The sequence below is a fragment of the Cricetulus griseus genome, chromosome 7 (genome assembly GCF_003668045.3).
Source record: "Cricetulus griseus strain 17A/GY chromosome 7, alternate assembly CriGri-PICRH-1.0, whole genome shotgun sequence".
In the NCBI taxonomy this organism is placed as follows: domain Eukaryota; kingdom Metazoa; phylum Chordata; class Mammalia; order Rodentia; family Cricetidae; genus Cricetulus; species Cricetulus griseus.
The window spans coordinates 133,287,200-133,305,143 of NC_048600.1; the positions used below are offsets into that span (position 1 = coordinate 133,287,200).

General features: G+C 58.4%; 1 protein-coding gene across 2 annotated transcripts; it reads right to left on the reverse strand.

The window, feature by feature from the left end:
• Positions 1-17,326, reverse strand: Fasn (fatty acid synthase). 2 transcript variants are annotated; one of them, XM_027425335.2, is made up of 43 exons: positions 17,184-17,326; positions 15,832-15,967; positions 15,116-15,268; positions 13,980-14,153; positions 13,594-13,794; positions 13,306-13,428; positions 13,100-13,215; positions 12,876-13,010; positions 11,815-12,277; positions 11,517-11,704; positions 11,026-11,215; positions 10,470-10,564; positions 10,113-10,247; positions 9,776-9,979; positions 9,551-9,666; positions 9,208-9,380; positions 8,938-9,129; positions 8,783-8,863; positions 8,512-8,691; positions 8,217-8,396; positions 7,940-8,143; positions 7,365-7,651; positions 6,630-7,013; positions 6,375-6,539; positions 6,178-6,296; positions 5,933-6,087; positions 5,625-5,828; positions 5,294-5,444; positions 5,034-5,212; positions 4,834-4,953; positions 4,617-4,739; positions 4,310-4,533; positions 3,843-4,044; positions 3,562-3,713; positions 3,355-3,446; positions 3,066-3,217; positions 2,738-2,983; positions 2,335-2,523; positions 1,940-2,167; positions 1,639-1,859; positions 1,420-1,518; positions 1,007-1,258; positions 780-917 (listed from the first exon to the last, which is right to left on the reverse strand). In XM_027425335.2, exons 2-43 carry the CDS (start codon positions 15,956-15,958, stop codon positions 780-782), a joined length of 7,512 nt encoding a protein of 2,503 aa, XP_027281136.1. In that variant the 5' UTR covers positions 15,959-15,967; positions 17,184-17,326. The 2 variants fall into 2 exon arrangements, with proteins under 2 accessions (XP_035303825.1, XP_027281136.1); XM_035447934.1 differs by lacking the exon at positions 17,184-17,326 and having other exon boundaries at positions 1-917; positions 15,832-15,958.
• Positions 17,327-17,944: the final 618 nt, after the last annotated feature.

Below are 17,944 nucleotides of genomic sequence, written 5' to 3' on the forward strand. Positions count from 1 at the left end.
AGCGCTCACATGCAGTTTAATTGTGGGAAGGGAACAGCATCAAGAGCAGCATTTTTACCAGGTTGGTGTAAAAATCAGTCCAGACATGGTTCTTTACACTGACAGCTGCAGTAAATTCAAAACCCAAGCAGCAATTTGTTTCCTTGGAAAACAAATACAGTCAGTTTCCGGTGCTGTCCGCAGGGTCAGGTTGGCCCTGCATCATGGGTGCAGCCGGGGGTGCTGGGGACCAAGGGCCATGGGCTACAGTGTCTGCTGGGGTCCTCATTCCGGGGAACCAGCCCTCTCCATACCCCGCCCTGTCGTGGGCAGGGCCAGGCCAGAATAAAAAGGGGCTCTAGCCAGCAGCCTGTCTACAGTGAGTCTGGAAATTTTCCCAGACACTTGCCCCACACAGCTTCTGCCATTTTAAAGGGTTCTAGAATGAGCCTTGGGGGGTCTTTCCCAGCAATGCAATAAATATGAGAATTTAATGGAGAAATGACCAGCATGGCAAAGGCCACGTGGCAGAAAAGGCTCAGTTTGGCTCCGGCCGGCCTCCACTGACTCTTCACAGACCATGGTGTCTCCAAGTCAGTGGCTCTGAGAACCCCGCTAAGTGGCTGGGACACGTGTGATAGTCCTGTTTCTAGCAGCCACCAAGGGAGGGGGTGGTGCTGGGCCACTGGGAGCAGGGGGTCCCACCAGCAGGACCCTCCCCAGTCCCTGCATTTAGAGTATGGTAGGAATTGGAGCATCTCTGGTGGTGGGTGTGGAGCGTGGCTTCACGGCTGGCAGGTCTAGCCCTCCCGTACACTCACTCGAGGCTCAGCCAGGGAGCTGTGGATGATGTTGATGATAGACTCCAGGCCACTGCCCTCCAACAGCGTGCGGTGGTCGCCCTCAATGATGTGCACAGACACCTTTCCATCGCACACCTGCAAACATGCACCTCTTAGCCTGTGACCACCATCGGCCATCCCACCTGTGGAAAGGCAAGCACGTTTGCCTCACCTGCCCCACTCACCTGAGAGAGGTTGTAATCAGCGCCCAGGTCCTCACCGTAAGTACCACCTGTCTTGGCACGCAACAGTGTCACGTTGCCATGGTACTTGGCCTTGGGTTTATACTGGTCAGCGGCTCGAAGCTTTTGGTAGAAGGACAGAGCGGCAAAGCTCAGCTCACGGCGGTCCAGGCTGTGGTGGCTTTTGGTGATGAGGTCCACGGCAGCAGTCACCCGGTCCTCCAGGCTTTTCAGTGATAGCAGGGCCTCTAGCACCTGGCGGGAACAGCTTTCTCTGAGCAAGGGGGTGAGGCCATAGTCTTCCCTACCTTCTAAAGAAGCACCCCATCTCCCTTGTCCACGTCAAAGGTGCACAGACTCCAATTCTCGGCTGCAGCCTTGCCTTTCCTGCCCACTCTGGGTGTCTCCTCACCCACCTTGTTGTGCTCTGCATCAGTGAACTGCTTTATGAAGTAGCATATGGCCTCAGCCTCAGCCTCGGCCTCACAGCCTGGGGTCATCCTTGCTCGATAGCTCTGTCAGAAGAGAGACTGCTGCAGCCAAGTGCTGAAGTGACCAGGACCCACCATCCCAGAAGTGCGTTCAAATCCAAGACATAGGTGGCAGCACTCGGGACCAGTTGGCCCAGCTCTTACCTGGGTGTAGGCTAGTACATAGGTATGTGAGCCGTCAAACAAGAAGAGGCTGTTGTGGGTGGGGGTTGGGCCCTGCTGGGCCTGTAACTGAGAGCACATCTCGAAGGCTACGCAGGCTCCAAAGGAGTACCCCGCCACTCGGTAGGGCCCCTCAGGCTGCACCTGTTTGATGCAGTCAATGTAGTAGGCAGCCAGGTCCGGAATGCTGTCCAGAGGCGCGGCTGTAAGGACAGTAGAAGGCTCAGCACCTGGTGAGGACGGAGCCCAAGGCATCAAGTACCCGTCCGCATGTTCACAGTACCTTGGGTGCACTGCAGACCGTAGGTGGGCACACTGAGCTTGGCGGCCAGGCTGTGGAAAACAGTGGTGGAGCCTTCGATGGGGTGCACCAGGAACAGAGGCCGCTCAGAGCTCTGAACTGAGTTCAGTCGTGTAAGGGTGGGGCCCTCTGGGTTCACCAGCAGGGTGCTGAGGTTCAGCTGGGTCTGCTTCAAGGCTGTGTCATTCTTGGACTTGGGGGCTGTCGTCTCTGTAAGGACAGAGGATACAGGCTAGCTTGGCATGTGGGCTCTGGTGGGGAGGTACACACATGCACACCAAGCATCGGCCCCAAGTGCTTTCAGGGAAAAGGACTCAGTAATGGATGCTTTGATGGGACACACCAGGACCCCTCACGGCCTGCGGCCTGGTACGCACCACTAGCTGAGCCCGCCTTGGAGGAGAGTTCCTCTAGCTTCCGAAGTGTGAGCTGTCGCACCTCGCGCATGGGCAGCACCAGATCATGCTCATGCTCCAGGATCTGGCGCACTTCTACACCCATGAGGGAGTCCAGGCCGAGGTCTGCCAGTGAGCTGTCCAGATTAACACCTGCCAGGTCCCGGATGCCTGCCAAAGGGGTAACTGGTCATTACAGCTTGGACATGGGAACCGGGTACAGACCGAAAGTCCTGGGTCCAGAACAGGTGTATTTATCTCTCCAAATAACCATCACCATGGTCATAGCTCCCCAGCACCACTGCCAAGCATCCAGACCATAGAACCCTGTCCTCTGTGAAAACTAAGGCTCAGAGAGCTAGGATGGTCCCTGAAATTGGCTCACCTAGGATGTGTGCCACGGCCTTCACCAGATCCCTCTGGGCTTCACCATCACCTTGGGCCACAGCTTTCTTCTCAGCCAGCACAAAGCTACTCAGGACTGCATAAGGCTGATTGAGGAAGAGGTCCAGCACCTCCATGCAAGAGGCGATGCGCTGTGGTAGCGTGCCACCGATGACCGTGTCATTGGTGCCCATGGCTTCCAGAACAATGCCCACATCACCAATAGCACCCCACTGCACGGCAAGGCCTGCGAGCAAGGGAGACAGTGGATGAGGTGCTTTGGGCAGTGTGTGAAGCCACAAGCAGGGGTGGGCGGGGCAGAGGCCCACCTGGGAGGCCATCATGCCGACGCTGCTCGCATATACGCTCCATGGCAGAGTTGGCGAAGCCATAGTTGGTTTGGCCAGCATTGCCACGTCCACAGCTTACAGAGGAGAAGGCCACGAAGTAGTCCAGCTCAGGGCAGGCTTCCCGGGTCGTCCTGTGGGTGCTCATGTCACTTTTTTGTGCCCACAACCTCTCCAGGGGCACAGTCTTGCCTCCCCCAGATCCCCACAGGTCCAGTGGGGATCAACACAGGTGGGAGCATAAAAAGGGGTCAATGAAGGTCCTGCCCACCTGTCAAGGTTCAGGGTACCATTGTATTTGGGCTTGTTGACATCCTGGAAGAGCTCTGGTGTCTGGTTCTCCAGCATAGCGTCTCTCAAGACCTGGGAGAAAGGGTTTTAGTGCTTGCTGCAGCTCTGGGGTTCTATCCCACTCAACAGTTACCCTGGGTCTCGGGCTTTGGAGGGATGTATCTAGAGCCCAGGACGCCTTTCTCACCATGGCCAGGTTGAAGACACCTCCAACAGGCCCAAGCTTTGTGGCTTCAGTGATGAGAGCGCGGGCCCCCTCCAGTGAGCTGGCATTGCTTGTTGACACTAGCACGTGTATGCCCTGGCGCCTCCACTCTTGAACCTGCTTGGCTTGGTAGCCTGTGGGACACAGGGCTGTGGGGCTGCACCGGAGGAGAGGGAGTGGCCTACAGCCCCCACCCCCCCCAACACCTTCTACCAAAGGAAAGCCTATATCACCAGCTGCCCCAGGTACCCCTACTTGCTTACCTGTGCGGATTCCAGACCGGGAAGTCAGGACAAGCCTCTGGGCCCCCCGAAGCACGAGCCACCGGGCCAGCTCCAGGCCAAAGCCACCTAAGCCACCAGTGATGATGTAACTCTTGTGGGCTGGGCAGAAGGTCTTGGAGATAGCAGGAATCAGGGTGGGCTGAGCCCCTGGCAGCACCGCCTCTGGCTCCTCCTCACGAACCTGCAGATAAACAATGGCTCAAAAGCAATTCAAGGACCAGTGAAATGGCTGAGCAGCTAAAGGTGCTTCTATCAAGCAAGCCCGATGACCCGAGTTTGATCCTTTGGACACACTAGACGGAGAGAACCAACTTCTACAAGTTGTCCTTTAGCTTCCACACATGTGCCATGGCATGAACATATCGCACATAAGCAAACGTAATTAGAAAAAACAAACTCTGCAAGCCAAAGCCAGGGTGGGTACCCGAGGGCCTGCCTCTCCTCACCTGGACAAGGACTTTGCCAATGTGTTTTCCCTGAGCCATGAAGCGGAAGGCATCTTCCACCTGGTCCTTGGGAAACACTGTGCACTTGAGGGGCTTCACAACCCCGTCTCGGATGCCAGCCTGGAGCAATGCTGCTACCTCACGCCAGCTGTCGTTGGCCTCCTCAAAAAGTGCATCCAGCAGGATCCCATGGAAAGTGACATTCTTCAAGAAGATAGCCATGCCTGGACAGGAGAGTCATGTTCACCGGCGGAGACCCCAAGCCCCCATCCCAGACCCCACCCCAACCCCCAGGACTACTACTAACCCAGGGGGTGGTTGTTAGAGAGATCAAATTTGCCGATCTCTAGGAAGCGACCATGCTGAGCCAGGCACCGCACACTGGCCTGTAGCTTCTCTTCTGCCAGGGAGTTGAGTACCAAGTTGACCCCTATGGTGGCAAACAGGTACTCTTGGTCATGTGGTTCAGAGGGCTAGACTGACTGCATGGACCACTCTGAGGCAATGGCCGGGTTAGTGCTTACCTTTGCCACCTGTATGCAGTAACACATGCTGTTCAAATGACGTGTCTCGGGAATTAGCAAAGCTGGTGTCATCAAGCTGGGGGAACCTGGCCTGGAGGTATGCTCGCTTCTCAGCTGAGCCTGTCAGAGGAGGGGCTCTAGTGAGCTTGGGCCATGGAGCCCAAGAAGGTCTGAGGGCTTGGGAGAGGCAGGGACCTTACCCACAGTGGTGAAGACTCGGCAGCCCAGACTGAGGGCAATGGAGATAGCTGCCTGGCCCACACCACCTGAGCCTGAGTGGATGAGCACTGTTTCTCCACGCTGCACGCGCCCACGCACTACGAGGGAGTAGTAGGCAGTGGTGTAGACGACGGGCACAGAGGCTGCCTCCTCCAGGGTCCTGAGGGCAGAGCACAGGATCATCCAAGTCTGGCCACCAACTAAAATCACATTATCCCCCAACTGCAGCCAGCCCACTCACCAGCTGGAGGGGACTTCCCAGAGGAAGTCTGGTGACAGCAAGACTGAGGTGGCCAGGCCTTCTGCGGGCACCAGCCCCATGACACGCCGGCCACACTTATCACGGCCTGAGAATTCCATGCCCAGCATACAGTCGCGGCTGGCCCATTTACCTGTAGGCAGACAGAAAGGCTCATGCCAATGCTAAGGGCCCCTCTTTAGGACAGGCTGTTAAGGGTGCAGCGTGCAAGCACAGGCCCTGGTGTGGGGGCCTTTCTTGCGTGTGAACAACCACATGCACTTTCCCGACTCCCAGCCACCCAGTCACACCAAGTCCCCATCCTGGCTGGCACCTGGGATGGCATCGGGAGGCAGCTTGCCCGTGGCTAGCATGATGTCTCGGAAGTTGAGTGAGGCATAGTAGACAGTGCAGAGCTGTGTTCCTGGGCTGGTGGGCTGGGCATGTTTCAGGGGAGAGCAGACCCAGCGGATAGAGGCAAGGTCCCCTCGAGTAAGGACGTTTACGAAGGCATGTGCTGTCTGCTCCTCGGGCTTGTCTGAGGGCAAAGGAAACAAGGATACCACAGAGCCTTCCTGGCCAGGTTCTTTGTTCCTCCACCTCTTCCTTGGCTTGGCGAGTGTAGGGCAGCAATGGGCTCACCCTGCTCTAACAGGAAGTGGCGGAAGGCACCCCAGGCTCCATCACGGTACACGTTCATCACCAGGTCATTCTTGAGCACCTTCTGTAGCTCTGAAGAGCCAGGGCCCATCTTGGGGGTGTGAGACGAAGTGCTGAGGTTAGACAGCAGGATGCACCTGTGGGGACAAAAGGGAAAGATGCCAGGGGTGGCTGGGAGGGCAGGAGGGGCGAGGGAGGGAGGGCCGGCACCTCAGGGTCTCTCCTACCGGATCCGGTGTCCACCAGGCTCTTTGCGGAGACAGTTCACCAAGCCCACAACACCTGAGGTGGGGCAATCCGTGGCTGTTAGCCACACAGGCTGGGAGGAAGACTCGGCCAGAATTCTCTGCAGGACAAAGAAGGATCAGCCTCTAGGAGGGTCCCACGACAGGGCAAGGAAAGGTCCCCAGCCCCAGGGCCTGACCTTCAGAGAGTCCACCCACTGGTAGCTGGTATCTTCCACAGGCAGGAAGAGGGGGTTGTCCTGCAGTGTGGCTCGGCGGCATAGGAAGAGCGCAGTGCCGTAGAATGATTTCTTGAGGCCCACCAGGTGCAGTCCCTTCTTTGAGAACAGGCTCTCCCACTCTTCCTATGTATGCATAAGGTCTTATGTGAGTGCTGAGCCGGCTGGGTCATACTCAGTCCTCCCTCACCTGCCCTGCGTGCCCAGCAGCAGTACCTGGCTTAGGCTGGGCCCAGGCTGCACCGCAGAGGGGAGGCAGGCCAAGGTCTCCCCAAGGGAATGACCTCGGAGCACTGTGTGCATTAGCAGGAAACCACCTTCCTTGAGGGCAGCTACCATGTTGCTCAGGGCCAAGGCTGGATTGCCCAGAGTGGCCACTGCACAGCTGCATACCACAAGGTCAAGTGCACCCAGGTTGCTGGGGGCAGGATCCTCAGGGTTCCACTGGCCCTGAGCAATGTCATGCTGCTGCAGCTTGGCCTGAACATCCTTCAGGGCCTCAGGGTGCAGGTCAGTGGCTGTATATTCCAGCTGTAGCATAGGCTGGGTGTTGAGCAGCGACGGAATACGGGAATACAAGCGACCTTCTCCAGACAGCACCTGGGGTGAGGGAACAAACACCTTAGATCTGCTGCCTCTAGAAAGCAGCACAGTCCTGGGGTTGGGTCGGCATCCCTGAGCTGCTCGGTCTGTGGTAACACTGGCCAGGAGGCTCTTTCTACCTTCCAAGTCTGTCTACGATGTCCCAGTTTGGAGCCCAAGGCATCTAGGATTCTTTCTAAGAAGCCTTCCTTCTGGTATCTCATATCCCCTGGTCTGGTAGGGGTAAATCTGCCCACAATCGTTTAAGGTGGGACAACAGACAAAGACAGAAAGACCAGAAGGCTGCTCCGCCATGCCTGCCCCGGATCCGTGCACACACATGGCCCTGTCTACCTTTCCAGCACTCACCTCCACCACTTTCATCTTGAGGCTAGGCAAGTTCTCCAGGGCCGTGTCTACACAGGCTTTGAGTGCCTGGGAGTTGAGGAGGCCACTGATCAGAGGGTCTTCAGGCAGCAAGACCCTTTCTTGAGCTAGTGCCTCGCCCAACTCCAGCTGCAGGTTCCCATTGAGTTGCAGCTGGCAAGCAGCTGCCAACAGCCGAGACAGCCCATGCTGTGGGGGACCCTCTAGTCCAGGCACTGTCATCTTCAGCCCTTGCTGGGTGGCCTTGGTCTGCAGAGCCTGTGCCAGATCTGGAAGGGAGAAAGGCCTACGTTCTGCAAGGCCCCCAGCCAACTTCCAGGACCCCATTCCCCAGCTTGTGCAAAGGACCCGCCAACAGCTAGAGGAACCAACATTGGGATGAAGGGATACGGTAGAAAGATGTGCCTAGCCAAGTTGTGAGCCCACTGAAGGTAAGCTCTGGTCCCATCAACCCCAAGCCTCCCACAGTCCAGGCCTTGTCTAACCTGTTTCCAAGACAAGGACTGAAGGGAGGAGGAGGGAAAGTCTAGGTTCTTCAGGGAGAGAGGTTGCCTTACCCTTGCACAGCTGCAGCTCTCTCTGTAGGGTGGTGTTCTCAGACAGACACCCATCTTCCACATGGGGCGTGAAAATGAACTTTTCCAAGGTGGGAACTAGCTGTTCCTGCTGCCGCCGTGGAGCTGCTGTGGTGTGCAGCCTTGAGATTCGGACACCACCAGACACCGTGCTGTCCAGACAGAGGCTCGTTGTCACGTCAGCCACTATAGAGACACACTGGTCAGTGTAGGCAATGCCAGCCAGGACACAGGCACATCGAGTGAGGGCCAGAGCTACCTTGATTCTCTCCCTCTAGCGTGTACACCTTCTGCAGGTGGGTTGCAGGGTCGATGTGGATGGCTGTCACACGGACGGGTAGCCGCAGACTCTGTTGGCTGACACCCAGAATGGACACCTGAAGCATTGTGTCGAGGAAGGTCACCCAGTTGCCTTTCCAGAGCAGCTTGCCCTGTTCACCTGCAGCAGAGGGGCTGGGTTAGCACTCCACCCTGCCTCCTAGCAGGAGACGGCCCAGCAGTGAGAAACGACTCCTGGTGACCATGCTCACTCACTCTGGGACACTCTTGCCCACCTTCAAGGCTGGCCTCAACGATGCCCTGGAAGTGAGGGCCGTAATCATATCCCCGCAGCCGCAATTCCTTGTACACTTCCGTTTGGGTCAGGCGGGAGACAGGTGTAGACTCAGGGGGGTTCAGGACATGTGGGTGGTCAAAGAGCTTGGAGTCAGGGTCTTCCCACTGGTACACTTTCCCTGTAGGGGAAGAGGTCACAGGAGGACCTGAGCATGGGGCAGGCGAGCAGCTGGGGTCCCAGCCCCACAGGCCCAGCCGGGTCCTACTCACCGCTCACTATGAGGTTGCCATTCTCAGACACTTCAAAGGCACGGGAGGCTTCCAGCAGCCGCACCTCCAGAGGCACAGTCCCTGCAGGGAAGGAAGGTCGGAGTCAGAGCTGAGTCTTCAACAATCCCAGCAGCCCCTACTGAAGGTCATCTTACCTGTCTTCGGCAGTATGGTGGCCTGATGAATGGTCACATCCTCAAACACCACAGGAGTCTCTTCCAGGGACAGGCTCAGGTTTCGAGCCAGTGTCTTCCACACCAGGTACAGGTAGCCAGTGGCAGGGAAGAGGACCCGGCCATCAATGCAGTGGTCTACCAGGTAGTGGTCAGGAGACTCAGGACTGGCATCTGTAAGGGGCAGAGTCCTCAGCACTGGCCCTCAGGCCTGGGAAGGTACCTACCTGCCCGCCGTGAGGCCCAGCTCACCAATGCTGTAGACTGTAGCAGAGGAGGAACAGGAACCATTGGGGAAGTCTTCAGCAGCTGGGACATCCCAAGTCTGACTGTGGTCCCACTTTATGTGAGGGGAGATGAGAGGCGTCCCCCGGGGTGCCGGGAAGTCCACGGGTGGGAACAAGGCATTAGGGTTGACGTCAATGCTGGTGAAAAGGGAAGTGGGTGACACACCTGGCCCTGAGGTCTCAAACACCTGTTGCTCCATTTGTTTCAAGACCCCAAGATGGCCAGGCTAGGGGCCAGACCCGAGCTAGAGTAACAGCAACCCCTCTCGTGGAGGGTGGTGGGGGCCGCAGGGAAGAGGGAGACCTACCCTGTGAGATGCACTTTGCCGAGGTTGGTGAGGAAGAACTCCAAGTTATCCTTATGGTCCCTCTTCATCAAGGGGATGATGGTACAGCTAGACTTCACCCCACGCTTCAGGACAGCCTGTGCACATCAAAGAAGGGCTAGGCTCTGACCTCTCCCATGCCATACCCATCTTCTCCAGTGATTGCCAGGCTGCTGTGCCCCTCTCCCAGGCAGACCAGGTGCTCACCTGCAACAGCGCATGGGGTGCAATCTCCAGCAGCACAGCATGCTCAGGGACATGCCACAGTGCTTCCTGGAAGAGCACGGGGCTCACCAAGTTGTTGACATTGTATTCAGCGGAAGATGTGCGGGCCAGGCTGCTCTGCCACTGGGCCTCGGGGATGGAGGTGCTCAGCCAGCGAGCTGAGCGTGGCCGTGGTTCCCGGATCACCTGCACATAGGAGCTTGGTTAGCAAGTGAAGTCAAGTTACCACACCCAAAGGTCCATGTGTGTACACACGCACGCACGCACGCACGCGCGCACACACGCACACGCACGCGCGCACACACAGCCCGACACTCACCTTCTTGAGAGCCTGCAGCAGCATGGGGGCGATGCCTTCCATGAAGTAGGAGTGGAAGGCAAGGCCGCCTGTCCGCACCTCCTTGGCAAACACACCCTCCTGCTTCAGCTGCTCCACAAACTCACTCACTGCAGCCTGCAGGCATCAAGGCCAGTGGTCAGAGCGGCCTGAACTGGCACTCCCTTGTCAGGTACACAGTCCACCCAGCTTAGGTCTCACCCAGAGGGCCTGGGGCAAGTGTTGGTCACCAGCTGGGCCCTTCAGAACTTGGTAGACAGACCGAGGAGGCCTTGCCTCCCGTATAGGGCCAGGGCAAAAAGCAGGGGACAGAAGTCCTGCTACAGTTGCAGGGCCCACCTGAGGTCCAGAGATGGTCACGGTGTCCTCAGAGTTATGGCAGGCAGGCACTACACCAGAGGGGCAGCGCTGTTTACATTCCTCCCAGGACAAACCTGCAATCAGAGTGGCTGGCCTCAGAGCAGGTCCCTGCCCATCCTGCCGGACCAAGGAGGATTCTGCCATGAGCACCACCCGAGGCTAAGGGTGTTGGTGGAACAGCAAGAGATGACATAATGACAGCCTCAGAACTGGCCTTCCAGGGTACCTTCACTCTCTGCTGTCTCTGCTCTCAAGAGCAGGTGTCATTATGGAGTTAGTGTAGGAAAGGAGCCAGGCTCACCTAAGAAATGACACCTGAGGGTGTCAGGGACAAGTAATGGAGGGGCTGGACAATGAACACCCAGGGTCAAGTAGGTAGCTCTGCATAGCTCATCTCATGCGTGTGATGTTTTCACACCTTGCTCAGGCCTGTGGGCTCAGAACTGAAGCTTCCTATCAAGATAACCTGAGCAGAGTGACCTCTCCCCTTGTAACTCCACTTCTTCCATCAGGAAAGACCCGGAACAACACCTACCAACAGCTGCCATGGATCCAGGTGGGAGGTGGGCATCTTTGATGCACTGTCCTCTCCAGTAGGCAGCAAGCACAGCCTCTCTCTGGGACAGACAGCCGTCGGCATAGCCACAGGCAACCTCTCCCAGGGAGTGCCCAATGATGCCGTCAGGTTTCAGCCCCACCGAGGTCAGCAGGTCTATGAGGGCAATCTGGGGATTGGGAACATAGGTCATGTTACACAGCCCCTGGACCACTAGGCTGACAACCCCTAACAGTAAGGTCCAGCACACCAGAGCGTACCAGGCCTCTCTTGGGGACCTCTATGCCTGATGTCAGGACTCCTGGGAAGCCCCGCCCTTCCCCAGGCTTGCACCCAATACAAGGCTTTGCCCAGGAAAGGGTACATGTTGGTGTCTGCTCACTGGGCAGGGCCAGGACTCTGTGATCCCAGGGAGTATGGCTCCTTGCTTCTGAGTGTCCCAGGACCCCAACACCATGCAGGTGACCTACCTGGATGGCAGTGAGGCCCACAAAGGCATGCACGATGTCATCGAAGGTGCTCTCATCTGTGCTCAGCAGCAGATCGGACACTTTTATTCCCAATGGCTTCACAGCCTCATCAGAGCGCAGAATCGACTCACGGAAGCTGTCTAGGCGCATGAGGCTCAGGCCCATCCCGCGCCACTGTGTGCCCATTCCTGTGCCAGAAAGCTTATCAGGGCCACAGCATGGCCACCTACCAGTCTTGCCCTCAAGAAAGGGGGCCCACCCCCCCTCCTTTGAGGGCCAGCCTAGGAGCAAGGCTCACCTGAGCAGATAAACCAGAGTGGGCGCTTGCTGGCAGGCACTTGCTGCACTTCCTGGACGTCTCCTTCGACACCCAGCACGGTATAGCCCCTGAAGGGCATGGCTGCTGTAGGGGTGGCTGCGATGTCATTGAGCATGCTCACAAAGGCCATGTCCTGGCTGTGCTTGCGGCCCTGCTCCAGCAGGCCTTGCACTGCCTCAGCAGTCCGTCCACTCGCGTGCAGCAAATGGGGAAGGGCAGCGTGTGGGGCTGGCGCAGGGGCCTGCTGTGTGTTGGGTTGGAGGATGACGTGAACGTTGGCACCTCCAAAGCCAAAAGAGTTGATGCCCACATTGCCACCACGAACAGGCAGGGGTCTATCCACCACCTGTAGCCGCCCATCAAGAAGGGCTGGGATTTCAGGGTTGGGGTTGTGGAAATGAAGGTTGGGGGCCCAAACCCCATTCTCCAGGGATAGCAGCACCTGCAGCCAGAACACATGTTTAGTGGGCAGCAGACCCCAGCCAAGTGTGCATACGTTTCCCCCTAGGGCCCATGTGCTGTGTTACTGGGCACAAAGACCCTTGTCCTCTCTGGCCTTGTGCACCAAGTTGGGGGGCTGTTGGCCTGAATACCCCCCTCCCAGCGAAGCCCAGAGATGGGTCTTCTAGATAACTGTACATGTCTCTTAATGTAGAAGCAGGCTGAAGATCCCTACACGTGGACGGGCAGGTGTGCAGAGTCACCCAAGGGAAAGGGAATGCCAGAGCAGATGCTGGCTCACTCTTCCCATCACAGAAGAAGGTGTTCTGCTGAACCTGGCCGTCTAGAAACTTCCTCAGAATTGAACCCATCCTTTTTGCAGCCAAGTGTTTCCTTGGGCCAGAAGGTACACAACTCTGCACTCCGACCACAGAGAAATGTGCCATGAGGGCAGCCCCATCTTCCCTGCCATCTCAGCCATGGCGCCGCCAAAGGGGTAGTTGGTAGGCAGGCAGGAGCCCCAAGGTAGGTCAAGTGACGGCCACAGGACACAGCTATTCAAGGAACAAAGATTCTGACTTAGAGCCCAGACTGCTCACCTTAGTCAGGGCTGCGAGCCCCGAGGCAGGCTCAGGGTGTCCCATGTTGGATTTGGTGGATCCAATTAACAGAGGGCCCTGGCGGGAGGCACACAGGGATCGCACAATGCCGTTCAGTTCCTGGGGGTCACCCACCTGCAGGGGACAGAGTAAGTTAAGGCTGCAGTCAGGAATCTCTCTAGTGAGGGTACAGGAGTCAGGTATGGGCCAGAAAGTGCTTTCACCTTGGTGCCTGTGCCATGGGCTTCAATGTACTCAAGGGACTCGGGGGCCAGACCAGCTGGCCGGTATAGAGACTGGATAAGTTGTTCCTGCGCTTCTCCAGAGGGGAATGTCACGCCTAGGGTAAATGAGGTAATGGTGTGGTGTCAAGCCTCACACATTCTACCTCTCCATTTCTTGCGACCCACACTCTTCCCTCTGTGCCCACCTTGCTCCTTGCAGCCATCTGTGTTGGTGCCAGCATTCAGTATAGTGGCATAGACCCGCCGAGCCAGGGATTTCTTAGTCAGCAGAACTGCCACTACAGCCTCAGAGCGACAATATCCATTTCCTAGGGCAGATCAACACCTCAGCCAGGTGCTCTGGGATAATGAGGCATATGTGTCTGTGTGTCCACTTGAACCCCACACACATCACCAGGAGCTAAGACGCCACACTCTGTATAGATTGGAACTTTACAAAGTAGAGCCTAAGGATCCACCCATGCCCACCTCACCTGAATCATCAAAGGACTTGCAGGTGCCCTCTGGGCTGAGCATGCCCAGTTTCATGAACTGCACAGAGGTATTGGGCTTCAGCAGCACGTTGATGCCACCCACCAGGGCGGCGGGGCATTCCCCATTGCGGATGGCCTGATAGGCGCTCTGTAGTGCCAGCAGGCTGGAGGAGCAGGCTGAGTCCAGGGCAATGCTGGGCCCTGTAAGCAAGGGCACAAAGCGGGTATGGGTGCCCTAGAGTAGACACTGGCCCACCCAACTCAGCTTTCCTCAGGAAACAGGAAGTCTGAGCCCCCAAAGGGTTGCCCAGGTGGATGGACACATGCAGGTTAGGCCTATGTCAGGGCTGGGTTGTCCACCCACCAGGGCTAGGACAAAAACCAACCTTTGAAGTCGAAGAAGAAGGAGAGCCGGTTAGCCATCATTGCACGTTGGCAGCCCACCATGCTATAGCCCAGGAGTGTCTCGGGGTCTCTGCTCAGGGCCTCTGATGCCTCAGAACCACTCACACCCACCCAGACACCAGTGTTTGTTCCTCGGAGTGAGGCTGGGTTGATGCCTGCAGGGACAGTGGTAAACTCAGCTCTCGGGCACATAGGCTTGGGTGTGAGGGGCGCTATCGGGGGGAACAGTGGGCTGCTAAGGTCTGGGTCAGGCTGCAGCCATAGTTAGGACAGAGGACAGCATTGTCTAAAGGCAACTCCTTTGGCCTCTGGTGTCACTGGTGGGTCCCAAGAGCCTGCTAGCCAATGAGTTCTCTAGCGCCAAGGGCAGCCTGCCCCGGGGACAGGCTGAGATAAGGAGATACAGGGAGACAAAGGCCAAGTGTCCAAGCAGGGAAAGCAGAGGACAGTGGGTAACCCCCAGGGAGCTGTGCCCAGTCTTTGGTAGTACATGGGCAGCCAGACAAGCCCAAGGTGGGGACCTCCATCTTCACCATGGAGGCTACCAGGGACCTGCATCCCCTGGTCTTATACTTTACTGTACATCAGGGTAGCTGTATATCAAATGTAGGGCTAGTTAGTTAGCACCTACCAATCTGAAGCTCATCACCACCCAAACCAAGCCACAATGGGTGCCCACTGTGGGGCCTTCTATCCCTGGGAAGGAACAAGTCCATGTTCCAAGCAGCAGGATCCAAAATAAGAGAGATACAGTTGGACAGGGCTGTTGCCGAGGCTGGAGGCCGAGCCCCTGCAGAGCTACCTGCTGTAAGCTCCACCCTCAGCCCAAGACCAGCCAGACATCAGGGAGTGAGGAAACTGGGGTAACAGGGTGCGCCTGGGATAGTACTAGTGTGCAGTTGTGAAACTGTGACCTGCCCAGGCCCCCGCCTCCTGAGCCACTGCCCCTAGATCAGGGCTGGGGACATGGCCAGAGAGGCCTATGCCATGCTTTCCTCTGAGCGCCAGGAAGATACTATTGTTGCATTTCCTTTTCCTTTTTACAGCCCTGGGGGTGAAACCCAAGACCTCATTACAGCATGTTCTAAAAAGGGCGGCAACACCCCCAGTGACCCACCTCCGTCCACAATAGCCTCATAGCTGACTTCCAACAGCAGCCGGAGCTGGGGGTCCATGGTGTGAGCCTGCTTGGGGTGGACCCCAAAGAAGGAGGCATCGAACTTGGACAGGTCCTTCAGCTTTCCAGACCGCTTAGGCAGCCCATAGAGACCTGTGGAGCATCATCATAGCCCCTGAAGCCAGGGAGCCAAGGAGCACCTTCTTCTTGGGGAAGGCTCCCAGAAAGAAGTGATCCGTGACCCAACGTCACTGTGAATGAGGGGTCCCAAAACACCCATATGTATGTGGCCCAAAGCAAAACCTGCCAGAGGTGAGGCTGGTGACTTGCCCCCTGCTACCTCCCTTCTGATGGGAGACCCTCTGCCTGACACGAGCTGGCCAGGCCAGCTGCACAATCACAGAGTTGACTCAGACTTGCACATCAGGTAGAGCCACTCTGGCTCTGTTAGAGCCTATTGGGTGTGAAAGTCAAATCAGCATCTGAGTCTGCCAGCTAGCTCAGGGCATGGGCTGCAGACAGGACTTCTGAGAAGAGTCCAGTCTCCTTCTCTTGCCCAGCTTTGGTGACCTCCATGCAGGACCCAAGCAAGTCTGATTCTGACTGGTTCTCAAACTCACAGCTATACAGGAATCTCAAGAGGCACTGTTTCCAGGAAGTGCCTTGGTCATAGACTCTCAATCTGGTCTGCTGCCTGATCCTGAGGGGGCACTCACCGGCCTTCCATCGCCTGTCATCATCTGTGACCATATCCACACCACCAATGAGGTTGGCCCAGAACTCCTGAAGGTTCTCTGACTCGGGCAACTTCCCCGACATGCCGGCTATCACCACCTCCTCCATGTTTCTTCTCTGTGGGGAAGGTAGCATGGTGGGCCCCACAGTCATTCCCAGCCAAGACATAGCCGTCGTTGCTCAATTGGTTAAGATGGGCCCACAGGTAGTACCCAAGTGTCCGCACTGACTTTCTGAGAGCAAGGTCTCAGAAAGCCTCCAGTGGAAACCAGCAGAACCGAGCCTTAATCACTGGATGAGCCCGGTGCTCATGTCTCTTAGCACTGATAGTTACTTGTAAGGTTTTGATTCCTTCCTTTTGTCCAGGACACCAACTTGACCTAGCCTGACCCCACCATGCCTCGCTGGAACTACCTGGGACCATATGACCTCCAGAAGCCTACTGGGTGTTCCATCCCAAGCTGGTCAAATCAGGAACTTGCCAAGAGAGTTGGGGCTTCAAGAAGCTGGGTCCGGAACCCTTGAAACCATGCTCTCACTTCAAGCCACGGGGAAGCCAGCGCTTCCCTTTCAAGGTGGGGGTGGAGACCCGGTGCTGGTCAGGGCCAGCAAAGACGAGGAGCTTGGTAAGGACTCAAGAGGGAACAGGCCCGACTACTATTGAGTGCCCAAGTCTGTCGGGGCTGAGGCAAACACAGCCAAGGGATCCCTCCAGCAAGATCCGACCAGGAGGAGTACTCCCCGCTAGGTGCGGGGCAGGAACATTCAAAGCCTCTCGCCACCATATAACCTGACCGAGGCAGCAGCAGGGTCTGCATTAGGTCCTCGGGTCCCTAGGGCACTTGCCCAGGACGGTCCAGGCCTTGCAGCCGTGGGTCCGATGTGGAGGATCCGGCGCCACCCTGCCGGCGAGGCCTGGATGGTCCGGTGACTTCCGCTGAGGCCCCTGGGGCCTCGTGCGCACCCAGACCCGCATCTGGCCTCTCGTCTCGGAGCTGGCGCCGGCTTACCGCCGCCGCGGCGGCCTCCTGCGCCCTACCCAAGCCTCGCAGCGCAAGCGAAGGCCCCGGGCCCATCCACGCGGGCGCCCAGCCTCCTGCACCCGGCTGGCGCGGCGCCCACGTGACAGCGGCCCGCCGCGCTGGCCCTCCGCACACCTCCCGCGCCCCTCGGCCCGGCCGCGGGCCCGGCACGCAGCGGGTGGCTGGCCGTCGGAGGCGAGCGGCGGCGGCCCTTTGTGAGCGCAAGGATGCCAGGGCCGGCGCCCGCCTGTCCTCGCACCGGAGCCACGGCACCCGACACCGGCCTGCCGTCCCGAACCCCAGCCGCGTACCTGACTGGGCTCTGGAGGCGGACGACAAGCGCGGAGCGCGACAGGCGAACTGCAGGGGACGCCGCTGCCGTCTCTCTGGCTCCCTCTAGGCCGCGTCGGCGCTATTTAAACCGCGGCCATCCCCGCGCGGCCACGCCACATGGGCTGACAGCTTGGCTGCGCCGCCCAGGCCAATGAGCGTCGGGGCTGCGCCCCGGGACCCGGCGCGCCGCCGCCGGTGGGGGATGCCCGCGCGCCGCCGCCCCCAGCCGGGACCCTGCGCGGGCGCGCGCGGCCGCGAACGGAGCGCGCAGCCCCGCCCGCTTCCGTCCCCGCCCCCGGCCTCGCGCAGGCAGGCCATGCGGGGGCCCGTCCCGACGCCCGGGGCTCTGCCCCCCGCCCCGCGCCCCCCGCGGCCCCGCCGCCCGGCCAGGTGTGCACTGTGCGCGCGCAGCGTGGGGCGGGCGTGCTTGGTCACACTGGGGACTGCACGGAAGGCACCAGGGCCACGAAGGGGGCCCTGCCCGGGTCGCCGCGACTCCACGCCGTGATCGTAGCGCGCGCGGAGCTGAGGGGCGTGGCCTGCTCCACATCCAGACCAATTGGGTGCCGAGGCCGTTCGCGACCGTCCAATGGCGGCGCGCGGGTGGGCGTTGCTAGGCAATAGGGTGATGGGCCGGCAACAGCGGCGAGGCGCTTCGCGGGCCCCCGCGCAAGCGCGGTCGTTGACCCTGGCGGAGGGCGCCTCCGGCGGGGTTACTACCGGTCATCGTGGCCCGACT

Bases quoted from the DNA above. Each gene is read 5' to 3' on its own strand.
- Fasn (XM_035447934.1), bottom strand. From the start codon at position 15,958: ATGGAGGAGGTGGTGATAGCCGGCATGTCGGGGAAGTTGCCCGAGTCA. The intron at 13,011-13,099 runs GTGAAAGCACTT...TGTCCCCTGCAG, and splicing joins CCCATGGCACAGGCACCAAG to GTGGGTGACCCCCAGGAACT. The intron at 11,705-11,814 runs GTGAGCCTTGCT...TTTCTGGCACAG, and splicing joins ACTCTGGTTTATCTGCTCAG to GAATGGGCACACAGTGGCGC.